This window comes from Chiloscyllium plagiosum, chromosome 2, assembly GCF_004010195.1.
Source record: "Chiloscyllium plagiosum isolate BGI_BamShark_2017 chromosome 2, ASM401019v2, whole genome shotgun sequence".
Classification (NCBI taxonomy): domain Eukaryota; kingdom Metazoa; phylum Chordata; class Chondrichthyes; order Orectolobiformes; family Hemiscylliidae; genus Chiloscyllium; species Chiloscyllium plagiosum.
The window spans coordinates 129,444,050-129,460,586 of NC_057711.1; the positions used below are offsets into that span (position 1 = coordinate 129,444,050).

Sequence of the window (16,537 nt, forward strand, 5' to 3'; positions counted from 1 at the left end):
GAAGGCGGTGCTGAGTTCGATGGATTTGACTGAGACAAGGTGGGTGGAGGGGAAATGAGGAAACTGGTGAAATCCGAGTTCATCCCTTGTGGTTGGAGGGTTCCTAGGCGGAAGATGAGGCGCTCTTCCTCCAACCGTCATGTTGTTGTGGTCTGGCGATGGAGGAGTCTAAAGACCTGCATATCCTTGGTGGAGTGGGACGGGGAGTTGAAATGTTGAGCAACGGGGTGGTTGGGTTGGTTGGTCCGGGTGTCCCAGAGGTGTTCTCTGAAACGCTCCGCAAGTAGGCGACCTGTCTCCCCAATATAGAGGAGGCCACATCGGGTGCAGAGGATGCAATAGATGATGTGTGTGGAGGTGCAGGTGAATCTGTGGCGGATATGGAAGTTTCCTTTGGGGCCTTGGAGGGAGGTGAGGGGGGAGGTGTGGGCGCAAGTCTTGCCTCTACCAATGACTACGCATGAAACTGGACCTTGTTTTTATGCATGAGAGTGAGCAATGTGATGTTTGAACAGGATTATTCTCACCTCAGCTCTCATTTGTCTAAATAGTCAATAACTTGGACATGATTCAGACATGCAATCAAGTTTGGCGATACTTTACCCTAACATAATTAAATTGGACATGACACAACATTTTGAAGTTGGCTTAGTATGCTAAGTTAACATGTTAAATACCACAATTGATAACAGGCTATAACAAATATAAAGGTAAGACACATATATGTGATTCAAATATTTTCTTCTATTCAATGAAGAATGACCCGTAGTGGCTCATCATATGTTTTTGCTGTTTGTGTTGCTGCTGGGAGTGCAATTGTATAAGTATCTCGACAAAGGGTCTCAGCCCAAAGCGTTCACTTGCCTGCTCTTCAGATGCTCTCTGACCTCCTGTGCTCTTCCAGTTTCACATCTTTCACTCTGGTTTCCAGCGTCTGCATTCCTTACTGTCTACAATTTTGTAAAGCATTGACCATCTTTTTTGATGCTTTCTGTTTCTGTTCTGTAGTCATGATTCCAAGATCCAACCGTTGTAATACACTGAGTTTGTTCAGGGCCCAGTCTCAACAGATCCAATATTCTTGGGCTGGAGGCAGGCAAAGATTCCGATAGGATCCAGGTGCTGATAGTTTTCCAGTGGTCTCTTGTGGAAAGTGTGTGAGAAGCCTAGTTAAGAATAGAATCTGGCTCGTTTATCTGATCTGTCCATTTGGAAAGTATTAATATTGTTGTGATTTGTTTGAGGTGATGGAGAATTTCAATGAAGCTACAACAATAGGAATCAGTGTATTCAGGACAGGAAAAGATTAGTCGGAAGATTTTTTTAAAAACTGTGTTAAAACTATTACTTTTTAAAATGTTCTGTTAATATTTATCTGTATATTTACAAAACTGCTTCATGAAACTGAAAGCTGCCATCAATCGTTTTGTTTCTTGCACAGATCAGAGAGCTGGCATATGTTTTTACAGCCTGGTAAATGGTCGCTGTGCTCAGGAGCGGGCAGGACGTTACACCAAGATGCAGTGTTGCTGTGAATCTGGGCGCTGTTGGGCCCTTGGCTCTGTTCCAGAGATGTGCCCAATCAGAGGTTCTGGTAAGAAAAAAATACAGCAGTCTCAAAAGCAAATGATAATGAGGTAACATCAGATAATGGTTAAGGTGTGACCCCTTGCACTGTCACCCAGAATACCTGCTGAAATTATCAACCAAGGTATAAGATGTTGTCATGTTGTCCTGGAATGCTTATACAAGTGGTTAGTTATTGATTTCTTAACTAGGAGACTTTGCCTTTCTAGTCAAACTTTCCAGTACCCAGTGTGAAGTATCTCTTATGTTTTGATACCTTTATTTCTCTTTCCTATACCATCTCTACCCTAACCCTGGCACATGTTTTCTACCTTTCCCTGTTACCCCTCTTTTCATCCTTCACTTGTCCTGTCTCATCTTTTCTCCTTGTTCTCTCCTCATTCCCATCTCTTCTCATTCACCACCATGCATGACTCCTCAGAGTTCATGTTCAGTTGAAACAAGATCTGGACAATATGCAGGCTTGGGCTGAAAAGTATCATTTTGTGCCACACAAATGTCAGGCAATGAATGTCTCTAATAATAGACAATCTAATCATCACACCTTGACCTTTAGTTGTGTGGTCATCACTGAATCCCTCACTATCAGCATTCAGAGGGGTTACCATTAACCAGAAACTCAATTGGACTCATCACATAAACACAGTGGCTACAAGAGCAGGTCATGGCTAGGAATATTGCAGCAAATGGCTCACCTGACTCCCCAAAGCCTGTCCATCATCTACAAGGCATAAGCCAGCACTGTGATAGAATACCCTGACTTACCTGGATAGGGGCAGCTCCAAAACCACTCATGAAGCTTGACACCATCCAGCACAAAGCAACCTTCCTGATTGGCATCACATCCACAATAATCCACTCCCTCCACCAACAATGTTTAGGAGCAGCAGTCTGTCTACAACATGCTGCAGAAATTCAGCAAAGATCCTCAGACAGAACCTTTCAACCCACAATCATTTCTTTCGAGAAGGACTAGGGCAGCAGATACATGGGAAAACCATCACCTTCAAGTTCCCCTTCAAGCCACTCACCATCCTGACTTGGAAATATATCACTGTTTCTTCACTGTTGCTGGGTCAAATCTTGGAATTCTCTCCCTAAGTGCATTGTGGGTCAACCCTACAGCATGTGCTCTGCAGCAGTTCAAGAAGACATCTCCCACCACCTTCTCAAGGACAAATGGGAATGGGCAATAAATTCTGGCCGAGCCAGTGATGCCCATGTCCTACAAGAGTAAAAGAAAAATCACCCAACAAACATCTTTTGGATCAAGGAATGGGAAACACAGCATTTCACAAACAAGTTTTTTTGTGACAAATGGCAGGTTTAGAATTACCACAGCAAGAGTGGTCCCTGCTAAGCATGTTCAGGATGCGCCAGGTCCCCTTGCAGCCAAACACCACTACTGGGCTCTCAGTGCAAAGGCATTGTGTACTGGTGGAGACACAGAACAATATAGTACAGTCCAAAGGAATGTGCTGCCTATGTTCGAAATGGCAAACGAATCATCCTGCACCTCAAGTGACCAGGTGGGGAAGCTGTCAATTGGCTTTGGAGATTGGCATTCAATGAATAAATGAACCTCATTACTGTTGAACATCTACTCTCTGCTGCCTCTGCCCATATCAATTCCTTCTCTTGTGACATGCTTGTCGCTTGATCTAATCCCAGCATGACCCCATCGATGTGGGTTTATCAGTTCTCAAAAAGAGTACACTTGTAGGGTGTGGGCTCTAGTGCCCTGGTTTCTTTTGTATAACCTGGTGCTTTGTATTTTGGACACTGGTATTCCCCCTCCACCATAAAACTCAGAGGAGCTGCAGGAAGAGGTCAGAAGAGCAAACCTTTGAAAACAGTAACCTGTGGACTGCTGAAGTTTCCCAGCACACCTCTGTCTTCAACATGCTGTCAGACAATGAGGAGAGCATGTCAATCTCCTCAACTCCAAATTCCAATCAATTTTCACCCACTCCATCAGGAAGGCCCATTTGACCTTGCTCCCTCCGAGCTATCCTGCTGGTGTTTGCGACTTCTTCCTTTGTGGCAGTAGGTATTGTGCGCTCCTACAGAGGTGATGAGGGTGGTGCTGGTAAAGCACAGCCGGTCAAGCAGCACTGGACGAGCAGGAGAGTCGATGTTTCGAGCATCAGCACCACATGTTTTGACTCTGATCTCCAACATTTGCATCCTTCATTTTTTCCACTCCCGCAGAGGCCCTAACATTGTGAGTCTTTTCTCCAGCATGGATCAAAGAGGAAGACGTAAGGCAATGTTGATCTCTGTGACCAGTGACAGTGTCATATCTGTTCAAGTAAGTTCTCAACAGTGCCTTGCTGTGAGGTCAGTCAGTATTCTGTGGACACTTGCCTCCCCTGGTCCAAAGCAGAGTTCAGGCTCCTCAGCTGGAATGTCTGCTTGAGTTTGTCGCTGTCCTGTCAGTCTGCCATTAATGTCACTGTGGCAGGGTAATGAAGATGAATTGGAACTTTCGCAATCCTGTTCCTCTCAGCCAACTCCCTGCTGTGGGTGGTCTCAGTCACATGCAGCTCTTCCAGTGTGGGTATTAGTGGGTGATCGTCTCCTTCCGCCCTCTAGAAAAAGGTCCACCCTGCTCTCCCTCACCACCTCCAGAACGATCTCAAGGTTGGCTTTGGAGAATTAAGATGTAGCCCTGCTAAAAGCAGAGCCCTGCCTTCCCTCCTGAATCCTTGGTGCACCATTTTCATTACATTAAACAGTGACCACAGCTGTGGCTGTCAGGATGCTTTAGAACACGGTCTGCGGGTACACTCTGTCACCTGCAGCTGGTATTTGACTGCCCAATAAACGTACCCTCCCACACAGGAGCCTCAGTGAAACTCAGTGACAGGCTGTAACTATTCCTTCCCACATTTCAGTCCCTGGTGAGTCAGGACCACTGTCTGGACATCAGTTTCCTGGATCCAAAGTAAAATTCTGCACATGGCCCCTTCTACCGTCCTGACATAGGCATTTTGTTTTGTTCTTTCTTTCCATTCCCTAGTTCCTGCCTCTGGACTCACATCAAATCCATTCCATCTCTAACTTTTCCATTCCTGATGAAGCCTCAATTCATTTTATTTCTTAAACAAAGACAGGAAGTGCCAGAGAAATTCAGGTCAGGCATCATCTATGGATGGAGAAACAGAGTTTACAATTTGAGTCCGGTGACACTCCCTCTATCTTTTAAGACGTTGCATGATCTGCTGAGTATTTCCAAAATTCTTTCTCTTCTGTTTCAGATTTTGAGGAGTGAGCAGTGTTTTGCTTTTGAACAATCCTAAGTTGATGTCAGTGACACATAGTTGATTCATCATGTTCCATATTCCTCCATTGGCTGTACTGTTTAATAGCACCTCAGTTTTTGAAAAGAAAGAACATAATTATAATTGCATAGTTATAAGTCCTCAGGTCATTTTAAAAAGACTTTCATTTAAGTAATGCCTTTCAGACCTACCAGACGTCTCAAAATGTTTTACAACAAATTAAATACCTTGGAAGTGTTGTAATATAGGAAGCGCAACAGCTGTTTTGAGAACAAATTCCATCAACAGCTATGTGATAGTCTTGATCGTGGTACAATTATTGGCCAGTCCACTGGAATGAACTCCACATTACCTCATCTTTGTCCATCTGTGAGATCACACAGGGCCTTGGTTGAACATCTTGTCCACGAATAACCATTAGGAACATTATGATATTATTAATAAGAGGTCCTAACTTTATGTATATTCTTTAACTCAGACGAATATCGCAGACTTTGCATTGAGGGTGCTCCTGTTGTACAAGGTGTTCCACAGCATGGATCAAATTCTCGACAGGGATTTGACACTCCAGGTTTACCTAGTTTTGAATTTGGTGGAGATGTCTTTGGACCGCACGATCCTGCTGTCAGACCTGCCACTGTCGGTGGTGGCCCCGGGGGAGGTACAGGTGGAGGTGCAATCTTTAATGGACAACGTAGAATTCCAGGGATTGGTAAGTTTGAATTCCATGTCTTTCTATTTGTAATAATGTGTACTTTTAAAAATTGCTAATAGTAAAGACGAGGAAACAAAGGCAAAAAATCCTGTATCCTCGATGGGAAATGTGTATTGTATCCCGCAGAATTCCCAACGTAGCAGACTGAGGAAATTGCCCGAGAAACAGAAGATATCCCAGGGTAATTCCTGTAAATGTGAAACCCTCCGAAAGGAACCATTTAATTCAAAAAAGCCTGGCAGATTCCACTGCAGTTAAATAAATAGATCGCCAGGAAATGTTGAATAATTAAATCCTGGGTAACTATTACACTAAGCCTCCCATCAGGTTACAACACACACACCAACTAAAACTCCCCCAGAAACTTTACACACCCCCACCAGATCCTCATCAATAGATCGCCAGGAAATGTTGAATAATTAAATCCTGGGTAACTGTTACACTAAGCCTCCTATCAGGTTACAACACGCACACCAACTAAAACTCCCCCAGAAACTTTACACAGCCCCACCAGATCCTCATCCAACTCTCCCACAACCATCAGCACCTGCCCTGACCTGGATAATAACCCACCACTGGATGATGACTCCCTGTTATTTGGGACCTGAGAAACCCCTCACACCCGAGCACAGCCTTCCTCAGCTAGTCCACCAATGCTGCCCCACCAGACATGACCAGCCCCTCCCCAATCAGACCCAATATTTCCCACTCATTCCAACCTATCCTGGACACTCCATCACTCACCTAGCCCCCTTCCTACTTTGTATACTAGCAACCTACTTACCTGGCATTCTATCCCCTATTCCTAACCTCACTCGTACCTCACATATTCACTCTTTCACAGGAGCTACCAAAGTGACTGTGATGCTGAATATTTATAATACACAACACGGTAACCGAATGCTGTGAGGAAAGGAGTATGGTTTGCCTTTTCTTGTCTAACCATGGCCAATCCACCTAACCCGTACATCTTTAGACTGTGGGAGGAAGCCAGAGCACCCAGTGGAGATCCACACAGACACAGGAAAAACGTGCAAATTCCACAGAGACAGTCACATGATGCTGGAATTGAACCCGGGTCCCAGATGCTGTGAGGCAACAGTGCTAACCACTGAGCCACCATGCCACCCAAATTGGCCACTTAAGTGGGCCATCCTCTACTATCCCCTCCACTGACTGAATTACCCCCATGATGGTGAGAAAGCAGTGAGCTCTCTACGCTCCACCAGCCCTCCACCTCCACAATCCCGTCTCCCAGCTCACTCCTCCAGGCATCATGAATTCTCAGTGATGAGGTAACAGGATTGAGCCAAATTGTTGGACAAACAGAGACTAATTATATGAATATTTAACTCTGGGTTGTTCTTTATGAATTTTAAATATAAACAACTACCAAGAATTTCATGTTTGAAAAGATAAAGCTTCTACAAAGAGAGATTGAAATGTGATTTGTCCTTCCATATAAACCTTCCCCAAAGCAAAGCCATTTTAACATTGAACCCTTTATTAAATTGTTGACATTGTTTTATTATTAAATGAAAACGTGAATTTCTTTCAGGCACTGTTTCCATTAATCAAACAAACATAGATGTCTGTAAACACTTCACCAATCTCTGTCTGAATGGGCGCTGTATCCCCACACCAACAAGTTACCGTTGTGAATGCTATATGGGTTTCAAGCAAGATCTACGCAGAGAATGTGTTGGTAAGAATCATTCATTCATTTTAACCATTAAAAAGTAAACGCTTCCAAAGTGATGCTCACCTTTCCCTGACACTACCAGTTTATGTTTTAACGAAAGGAAGGTTATTTAAAGTGTGGAAGCCCATTGTTTTCCATTACTGATAGACGATGCTTGTGTGTTTTGCAATATTTCAAATGCTTTCTAAGTGCAGGACTCCAGTCACTATGAATTAATAGACATTATTGTTATCAAAATCATGTACCACCGAACACATAAATAAAAGTGATGGAGAAATTACTTCCCTTGCCTTTTGCATTGGGAGTCCATGTAAGGTGTTCCTCTTCTTCAGTTGGTGAACACGCTTCTGAAATTAAGCTATAATCTATTTTAGTCACAAGAACTTGAATGAAAAAAATGATTCTGGCCAAATTTCCTTAGGCACAGAAAGTCAGACTGAGCTTCCAATCTGATTAAAATCCTGCCTGTTTTTACAAGGATTGGAGCTTCAACCTATTCCTTACAATGTCAATTCTGTTAATAGCAGTGGGTCAGGAAGGAAGTGCAGCCTAAGCTGGTGTTTCAGCTTCCACAACCGTTCATATCTCTGCAAACACTGCAAAGTGCAGAGGCTTGGGGAGCCTTGTTGCAATATAATGAGCAAAAGGTCTGAAGATCTATTATAGTCTTTACTGTAATTAAAAAATAATTCCAGTTGGATGGATATGGACTGAGGGCAGGCAGAAGGGATTAGTTTAATTTGGCGTCATCACCGTGGGCTGAAGGGCCCATTTCTGTGCTGTACTGTTCTATGTTCTATGTTCATAAAAGTTAGTTCAAAACTTGCAGATCTGTCAAATAATTTCATCATTACCAAAATGAATAAACTACTTCATAACCCCTCATTAAGGACAGCCAATTCTTTACTAATTTCTTTGTGCTGTCAATCATACTCTGAGTTTATGATTACCTGCTGAGATAATTATGCAATGTGGAATGCAGCCAGCACTACCAGTGATGTAACAGCCCGAAGGTTAATATCAGCAAATAACTATTGTAATTGATAGAACAGATAGATAGATCAAACCTCATTAACATAGGCAGTCCTTTTTTAAAACTTTTAATGGACTGGGGATTGAAATAACCTCGGAGTTTGAGGTTCTCGATCTAACATTGGCACAGGCAAAATTGTTTTTAATAAAGGAGGAGCACGTTACTGCAGATGCTAGAATCTGTACTGAAAGCAACAAATACTGGAGTCAGGCAGCATCCGTGGAGAGAGAGCAAGCTAACCTTTTGGGTCTAGATGACTCTTCATCAGAGATGAAGATGTTTTTAGGAATTTGCAGATCTGTGATTTAACATCCTTGAAATAAACATTTAATGAGTGTACCAACCTTTGAAAGGAAATTTAGTTTTCGAATAACACAAAATGAATTTTCATAATTTTAATTTCAATGAAAAGTAGTTGTGAATGAAATAAAAATGCAGAAGAAATCAATAAACATGAATTGAGAATAACAAAAAATGAATTACAGTACAAAATGTTTTAATACTGTAACATTGGTAAAGATTTAATTGGAAGAGGGTCAACTGATATATCTATGGAATTTGACTGTCTGAAATATCACTTACATTATATGCATTGGTCTGTGTAGATGTTGATGAGTGTACATCGAGCCCCTGTACAAATGGTGACTGTATTAACACTCCGGGTTCCTACCATTGTAAATGCCACACTGGATTCCAGGGCACGCCCACTAAGCAAGCCTGCATTGGTAAGTGATAAAACAAAAATAGCAATAAATCTCAATGGAAATAGAAATTGCTCAAATATAAAGTTGGAAAAGCAGTATTTGTGAAATGATAAGTTGTTATTTCAGGCGACAACAGAATATGCCACACAATATTCATACTTTTAACAATTTCATTTTGTTTCTGGATTCATAATTATTTTGTAGAACTTTGCTTGCATCTCTTACAATCGCTACCTTTGTGTAGCGATCGTAATGAGGTCAGCAAGTTGGATGTCATAAAATGTGAGTTCCCTAATTGGGCGAGATTAACAGCCCCAATCAGGGAGTCCTGACTGATAGATATGAACAGGAGTGTCAGACATCCTGTTCACTCTGAGAATTGGCTGTGACAAAGCTGGATCAGTGTCACGGACTCTCAATGTGTGAATAAAGGGTGACTTGGTGACAGGATACTGACCTCTGCAGAGTTACTTCATCTTCATTCACAACATTCTATGGACAGCTATACATTTAGCAACTTTGTACCATTAAAGATCATTAAGAGTTGAATTCTGTCCACTGTCTGCAACAGTGTGATGGAAAACTCCCCACTTGCCTGGATGGGCGCAGCTCCAACAACACTCAAGAAGCTTGGCACCATCCAGGACAAAGCAGCCACTTGATTGGCACCACATCCATAAACCTCTACTCCCTCCATCACCGACACTAGGTAGCATCTGTGTGCAGTGTCTACAAGATGCACTGCAGAAATTCCACAAAATCCCTTGACAGCACCTTCTAAACCGACGACCACTTCCATCTAAAAGGACAAGGGCAGCAGATACATGGGACATCACCCCCTGCAAGTTCCCCTCCGAGCCACTCACCATCTTGACTTGGAAATATATCACTGTTCCTTCACAGCCACTGAGTCTAAATCCTGGGGTTCCCTACCTAAAGGCATTGTGGGTATACCGAAAGCACATGGACTGCAGCGGTTCAAGAAGGCAGCTCACCCCCACCTTCTCAAGGGGCATTTAGGGATGGCTGGCCACCCAGTAACATTGACATCCCACAAAAATGAATCAAAAAGCATTGCTTGTTCTATTCATTCAATGTACTGAGTACTCATGACAAAATGCAAATTCTCAGTCTAAATTTATGATGTACATGACCAAGGCAATCCAACTTTAGTTGATCATTTTGTTGTGTTAGTTTATCTAAGATGCATTTAGGTTTCACAAGTGTCTCTTATCTGGGAGGTATGAAGCTAAGCATCATTATCCTAAATGGATACCTAAATTCAGAGTTGGTTCCATTTCGATGTCAAGTATGCATAAAATAAAGCTTGGTTGCAATGATGAAATTGTCTGTCCACAATCCATAACTGATGGTCACCTTTACCCAGTCTACTGAATCAGCCAATGAAAAGTTGAGTCCCACATACCAAAGGGTTTGAGGTTTAGTATCTGGATTATGTTGAATGAATGTTTTGTGGCTTAGGATGTATTAATTCATCCAGGATTTTCACTATTCCTCCTTTGTGCTATTAAGTTCCAAGCATACATTCTGGTAAGGATTAACAGAATCCACATCAAGTTATTTGAGTTAAGTAACAATAGTCACTGGTCAAGATATAGAAAATCATCAACACTGTTGGAGAGGGGAGAACTTAGTGATACAAAGGAAATTTTAAAAATATGCACTTAACTAATGATATGAAGCCCTATTGACAATTGTGAAACAATAATCAGATTTTGGTTATGGTTGTTCAGGTAGTAAACAAAGGAAGAGAATGCCAAGCATAAAACACTGAATAAATTTTTAAATTTAAAATCCCTTTTCACCCTTGCTCATTATATTCCTCAGATATTAGATTGCCCTGTTTTTTCCATAGCCAAGGGTATGGCCATATCATCCTTTGGAAATACCTTGATCAATTCAACTCTTAAGATGATGACTGACGTTTATACTCTTCTGTGCTCACAGACCTTCAGAAAAATCACAACAATGATTTGCAAAACAAATTTATATTCACGCTTTGTTTTCTGCAGAGCAGAGTTACAGAAGCTTTTTGTGGGCTGCATTTCTGTTCACCATGAAACCTTCAGACCGTGTGTTGGCCTGTTATGCAATGCTCTGATATTCAAGCACAAATAGGCACCAAAGGGTTCAATGTACCAGATGCCACCTGCACAGACTCTCTCGTGTCAAAAATACAGGCCTGACATCTTTTAAGTTGCGATGTAGGCAACCAGGATGTGTAAAAAAGTATGGTGAAGGTTGAAACCTTTTTGCGATGTTGATCTGCCCCAGCCACATACTTTGCTTAGCAGTTCATGGTGCTAATAGGCAGAAGGTTCTGATTTAAGGACTCATTTATAAGCACTTGGTTGGTTGCTGGTTTGTCTGTTGAGGCCACTGATTAATTTCTAGATGTGTTTTGGTGTCTGACAGAAAAGTTAATTATAACTTCCGAAAAGGAGTTATTATTGATGCAGTGGTATCTTTGTCTGCAATGATTTAACACAATTATGGGTGGTCTGGCACGGTGACCTTTGTATGTGAGGCTGGAATTGATCAGGAGAAGCTGAGACCTGGAAAGGGCACAGGGCAAATGTCAATACTCACAGCAAGTCTCAAGTTTCCCATCATACTTGTGAAAGTTTGGTTTCATTACTAATCTTAGCAATCTTGATGTTAGAAGTTATACAATCTTCAAGATGTAAATATGTTTTTTCATGAAACTCAAAACAAGGGTATTTCTGGAATTGTTAAATGAGTTTGATAATTTTATTAAAACACTTTTGAAACTATTTGAGATGCCTTTAATGCATTGTAGAGGATGCAAAAGAGCATGTTTGGCCTATTGTGCTGAATAGATGATATAACCCACTAAATTCATGTCAGTTGTCAGGTCATTGCTGGAATAGCAGAGAGTTTAGGAGGAGTTATCTGCCCTGGTATAGATTATGTATTTATTATCAATTTCATTGCCTCTTTTTTGAAAAACAATTGACAAATCCAGGTGAAGCAAAGTTCTAGTAATATAACATTCACTGAAATAATCTTGGTAATTATCAGTGTGTTAAGATATTTCATTCACGCTAACATAGCCAGTTTTGTTAGACATGTCTGAGAACCCAACTATTAGGAACACTTTTGGTCATTCTGAACCTTGCATGTCACAAGTTTCTGCTGGGTAAAAGATGCTTTATTGAAAATTTTGACTTTATTTAGTTTGGATTAGAAATACCAGTGAACCACGGCATTTCCCCACAGTACTAGACTGGGAAGGCAATTTGGAAAGGCGCAGTGTGGTCTCCCACTTTATTGATGCTCAATGTGCCAATGTAAGTAAAGGGAGAACATTGGAATGGTGTTATTGGACATGTTCAATTTAGTTTCACACAAAGAATTTTATTTTAGATTTCCTCAATATATACAGCCACATATGCTTGTTGCATTGTTATAAACCAAAAAGCACCAAATCATGATTTTAAAAATCAGAAGTCGCATGACACCAGGTTATAGTCCAACAGGTTTATTTGAAATCACAAGCTTTCAGAGCGCTGCTCCTTCATCAGGTGACTTCGCACCATAATGTTAAAAAGTTTTTTAAGAAAGGTATGATTGAATGTTTGCTTATTTTTGTTTGGTAAAAATTAAATAGAGAATAACTTTGAGAAAGAGATCTGGTAGGACAAAGCTTGAGAGACAGAAGGATATATACAGATGGAAGAAAAGAGTGAGAAAATGGGAGGGATTTGAAAATAAATGACTATTCGTGACTGAGAAGTTTAGATATTAGGAGATGCATATAAATAGCCTTGGGATTTATCTTAATCCTGTTTGCCAAGGTCATTTTGTGGCTCCTTTTAGACTTCCTAACTCCTTGTTAAAGTTTTTTTCTGCTTTTTTTTTAATTCCGTGAGGGTTCTGCCTATCTTCAGGTTTCTAAAGTTAACTAGGGAAAGGGTAGGTCCACTCAAGGATGAAGGAGTGAATTGATGTGTAGGGCGGGTCCTTAACAAATATTTAAAGTAAATACTTAAATACTTTACAAATCAATATTCACAAAGGTCAAGGACATTGTTGATGCTGAGTCTAGAGAAGGGTATTCTAGGGCATGTCATTATAAAAAGGAGGAGATGTTGATAAGCTAATACAAAAGGTGAAATCACATGGGATCCATGATGAGTTGGTAAGATGGATACAGAACTGGCTTGGTCATAGAATACAGAGAGTAGCTTTGGAAGGGCTTCTCTCTGACACCAATGGTGTCCCTCAGGGATCACTGCTGGGACACCTCTTTGGTAATGTATATACTTTCATTCCTATGTAACCGTAAAGGTTCTGTTCCTGAGGACCCCCACAACTGATTAAATATGCAAGTGCAGAGCTCGTTTAACAGTAAGTTAAAAAAGGTTAAAAATATGTTAAAAATCACAGATATGTGAGTTTTGCCCGTGGGTGTTAATCTTGTTGATATTTATTTCTTGGGTGCTGATAGGCAAATTCATGAGATACTGAGGAATTATTGCAAATGATTTGTAGGAGAATGTAGGTCTGGTTAGTAAGATTGCAAATGACATAAAAGATTGGGGGAGCTGCAGATACTGAGGAGGGTGATGTTTTTATGAAATTATGAAAGGAGAATTATGAAAAGCAAAGATAGAGTGGATAACTGGAGTCTTTTTCCCAGGGTAGAAATGTCAATTACGAGGGGATATAGGTTTAGGGTAACAGGCGGTAAGTTTAAAAGAGATATGAGAAGCAGGTTTTTCACACAGAGGGTGATAAGTGCCTGGAATGCGCTGCCAGAGGAGGTTGTAAAGGCGGATACAACAGCAACATTTAAGAAGTGTCTTGACAGATCCATGACTAGACAGGAAATAGAGAGATATGGACCATGTGGAGACAAAAGGTTTTAGTTTCACAACATGTCTTGTGTCAGCCAAGGTTCAGTGGGCCAAAGGGCCTATTCCTGTTCTGTACTGTTCATAGAATCATAGAACCATAGAATTCCAAGGTAAGTTCTGATATTGCTTATACACCTTTGAATCAGTTTTGATACAGTTGCAACCCTCTCTTTGTGTCTTTTCATATCACTGCTTGTTTCTCATTTCAGATATTGATGAGTGTATTCAAAATGGACTTCTTTGTAAAAATGGTCGTTGTGTGAACACAGATGGTAGTTTCCAGTGTATTTGTAATGCTGGGTTCGAACTGACTCCAGATGGAAAGAATTGTATTGGTAAGAGATACTGGCCCTCCAATTACACTGGAAACCAATGCACGGACAAAGGACATGTTGCTTTCTATCAAACTTTGCTTTTCCTTGCTTTGGAGTAAATATCATTACTTCACCAAGTATTATATTGATATTTAAGTTGAAAAGAGGAGAAGGTTGAGCGACTGAGTGACAACAGTAACTTGCTATGACGTAGAAGGTGTGGAGGGAATTCAAATTATTTCCATTCCCTTTAACCCACAGCTTTGTAAATCCATTTGTGTGGTATTACTTTATCAGAAACAATAATAATTTGAATCTCTACATTATCAAATGCACTTCATAAATAGAAATATGTAAGCAACGTGACATTGGCTGAGGGAGGAAAAGATTAGGGACAGGTGACCAAAAGCTGGATTAAACATATCCGTTATTGAAAATGTTTTTTAAAGGATGAAAGGAAATTGGAAAAGCACCAGGTTCATACAGCTCCAGAAAGCCAGCCCAGTGTTAATAATGGAGCAAAGGGATTGTGCAGAAGCCATTGTGGGTTGGCGAGGAGGGGATGAGGAGCAATCGGGGCATGTTGCAGGTGAGATTTGAACTGTGGCCTTCTGGCTCAGACTTAGGGACAGTATCACTGCGCCACCAAAGCCCCTAGTGGCCATGACATACTGAATGGAGCACAACTCTCAGGTTTGCTGAAAATGAATCCTACAGCCCTTTGAACTCTTATCAGTAAGGACGGATTATCAAGATCCTGGGAACTCCATCACCTCCAGATTGTCCTATCAGTCAGATACAGTTTGTCTTTGACAAGTATCATTGTCCCTTCATATGCAGGTACAGCATGTAATTAGGAAGGTGAATGGAATGCTGTTGTTTATTAGAAATGGAATAGAATACCAAAGACTAGAATGTCTCCTGCAGCTGTAGGTTTTGCTGAGACTACACCTGGAGGCTGATCTCCATAACTGAGAATGAAATATTTAATTGCTTTCAAAGCAGTTCAGAGATGATTTGTTTGACTCATTCCTAGGATGAAAGGCTTATTTTACAAACAAATTTGAAGAGATTATGTATGTCTACGTTCATTTTAAAACAGAGATGAGCAGGAACGCTTTTCTCTCAGAGTGTCTTATATAGAATTCTCTTCGTGAGAAGGTAGTGGAGGCTGTGTCTTTAAATTAATTCAAAGCTGAGTTAGATAGATGTTTGGTAGACAAGGGAGCCGAGAGTAAGGAGATCCGCATGGGCATGTGTTTATCTAAATTAAACTCCATCTGCCATTCCTCAGACCACTAGTCCATCTGATGAAGGTCCTGTTATACTCTGAGATAACTTTCTTCATTGTCCACTATACCACCAATTGTCATCAACAAACTTACTAATCATGCCAAATGGATCAAAACCTTGTCTTCGGTCAGACAATATTTTCAACCAATGCCTCCTTCATTCTCTTTATGTTCTGGTGGGTATCATTTCAAAGCAACCTTCCCAGCGAGGATCAAACTAATTCCCATCATTATCACGGAAAAGCAAATTTGTGCACTAACCCTTTCTAATCTCAAGTTGTCAACAAAATAATTCAAAATAGTTTTGCTGCTGACAATACAGCGATACTGTCAACATATTCATTATATGTATTTAATAATCACATCTTGTGAAAAGTATTTCACAAATTTGTTAACTGCATGCATTAAGCAGCTCCTTGTGTTGGAAAAAGGCATTAGTAACACATATCACCTGTAATTTGTGGTAACCTTGAGAATTAGACTGACTGGTTCAAAAGGAATGAAGCTGTAATCAAAGGTTACAGAAGTTTAATGATAGCTCTTTATTCTCTTCAGACCATGATGAGTGTGCAACAACCAACATGTGCCTCAATGGTATGTGTATCAATGAAGATGGAAGCTTCAAGTGCATCTGCAAACCTGGCTTTGTGCTCGCACCCAATGGGCGATATTGCATTGGTATGTAACAGCACGACGTAAAATTGAAACAAACACAAAAACTTAGCAGGTCTGGTGGCATCTTTGGAGAGAGAAGCAGAGTTAGTGTTTTGGGTCCAATGATTTTTCAATACAACTAAGATATATCAGTGTTGCTTCAGTTATTAATGAACATAGAACATTACAGTGCAGTACAGGCCCTTCGGCCCTCAATGTTGTACCGACTTGTGAAAGCAATTTGAAGTCCATCTAACCTACACTATTCCATTTTCATCCATATGTTTATCCAATGACCATTTAAATGGCCTTAAATTTGGCAAGTCTGCTACTGTCGCAGGCGGTGCATTC

General features: G+C 40.8%; 1 protein-coding gene across 1 annotated transcript in view; it reads left to right on the forward strand.

Annotated features, from left to right (window-relative positions):
- The window catches only part of LOC122558088 (fibrillin-2-like), a 318,053-nt gene that overhangs the window by 140,514 nt on the left and 161,002 nt on the right, over positions 1–16,537 (forward strand). Inside the window, exons 9-14 of the mRNA XM_043706411.1 lie at positions 1,442–1,594; positions 5,350–5,583; positions 7,145–7,291; positions 8,927–9,046; positions 14,136–14,261; positions 16,088–16,210. Coding sequence (XP_043562346.1) covers positions 1,442–1,594; positions 5,350–5,583; positions 7,145–7,291; positions 8,927–9,046; positions 14,136–14,261; positions 16,088–16,210 — 903 coding nt within the window. The remainder of the gene's footprint in view (positions 1–1,441; positions 1,595–5,349; positions 5,584–7,144; positions 7,292–8,926; positions 9,047–14,135; positions 14,262–16,087; positions 16,211–16,537) is intronic.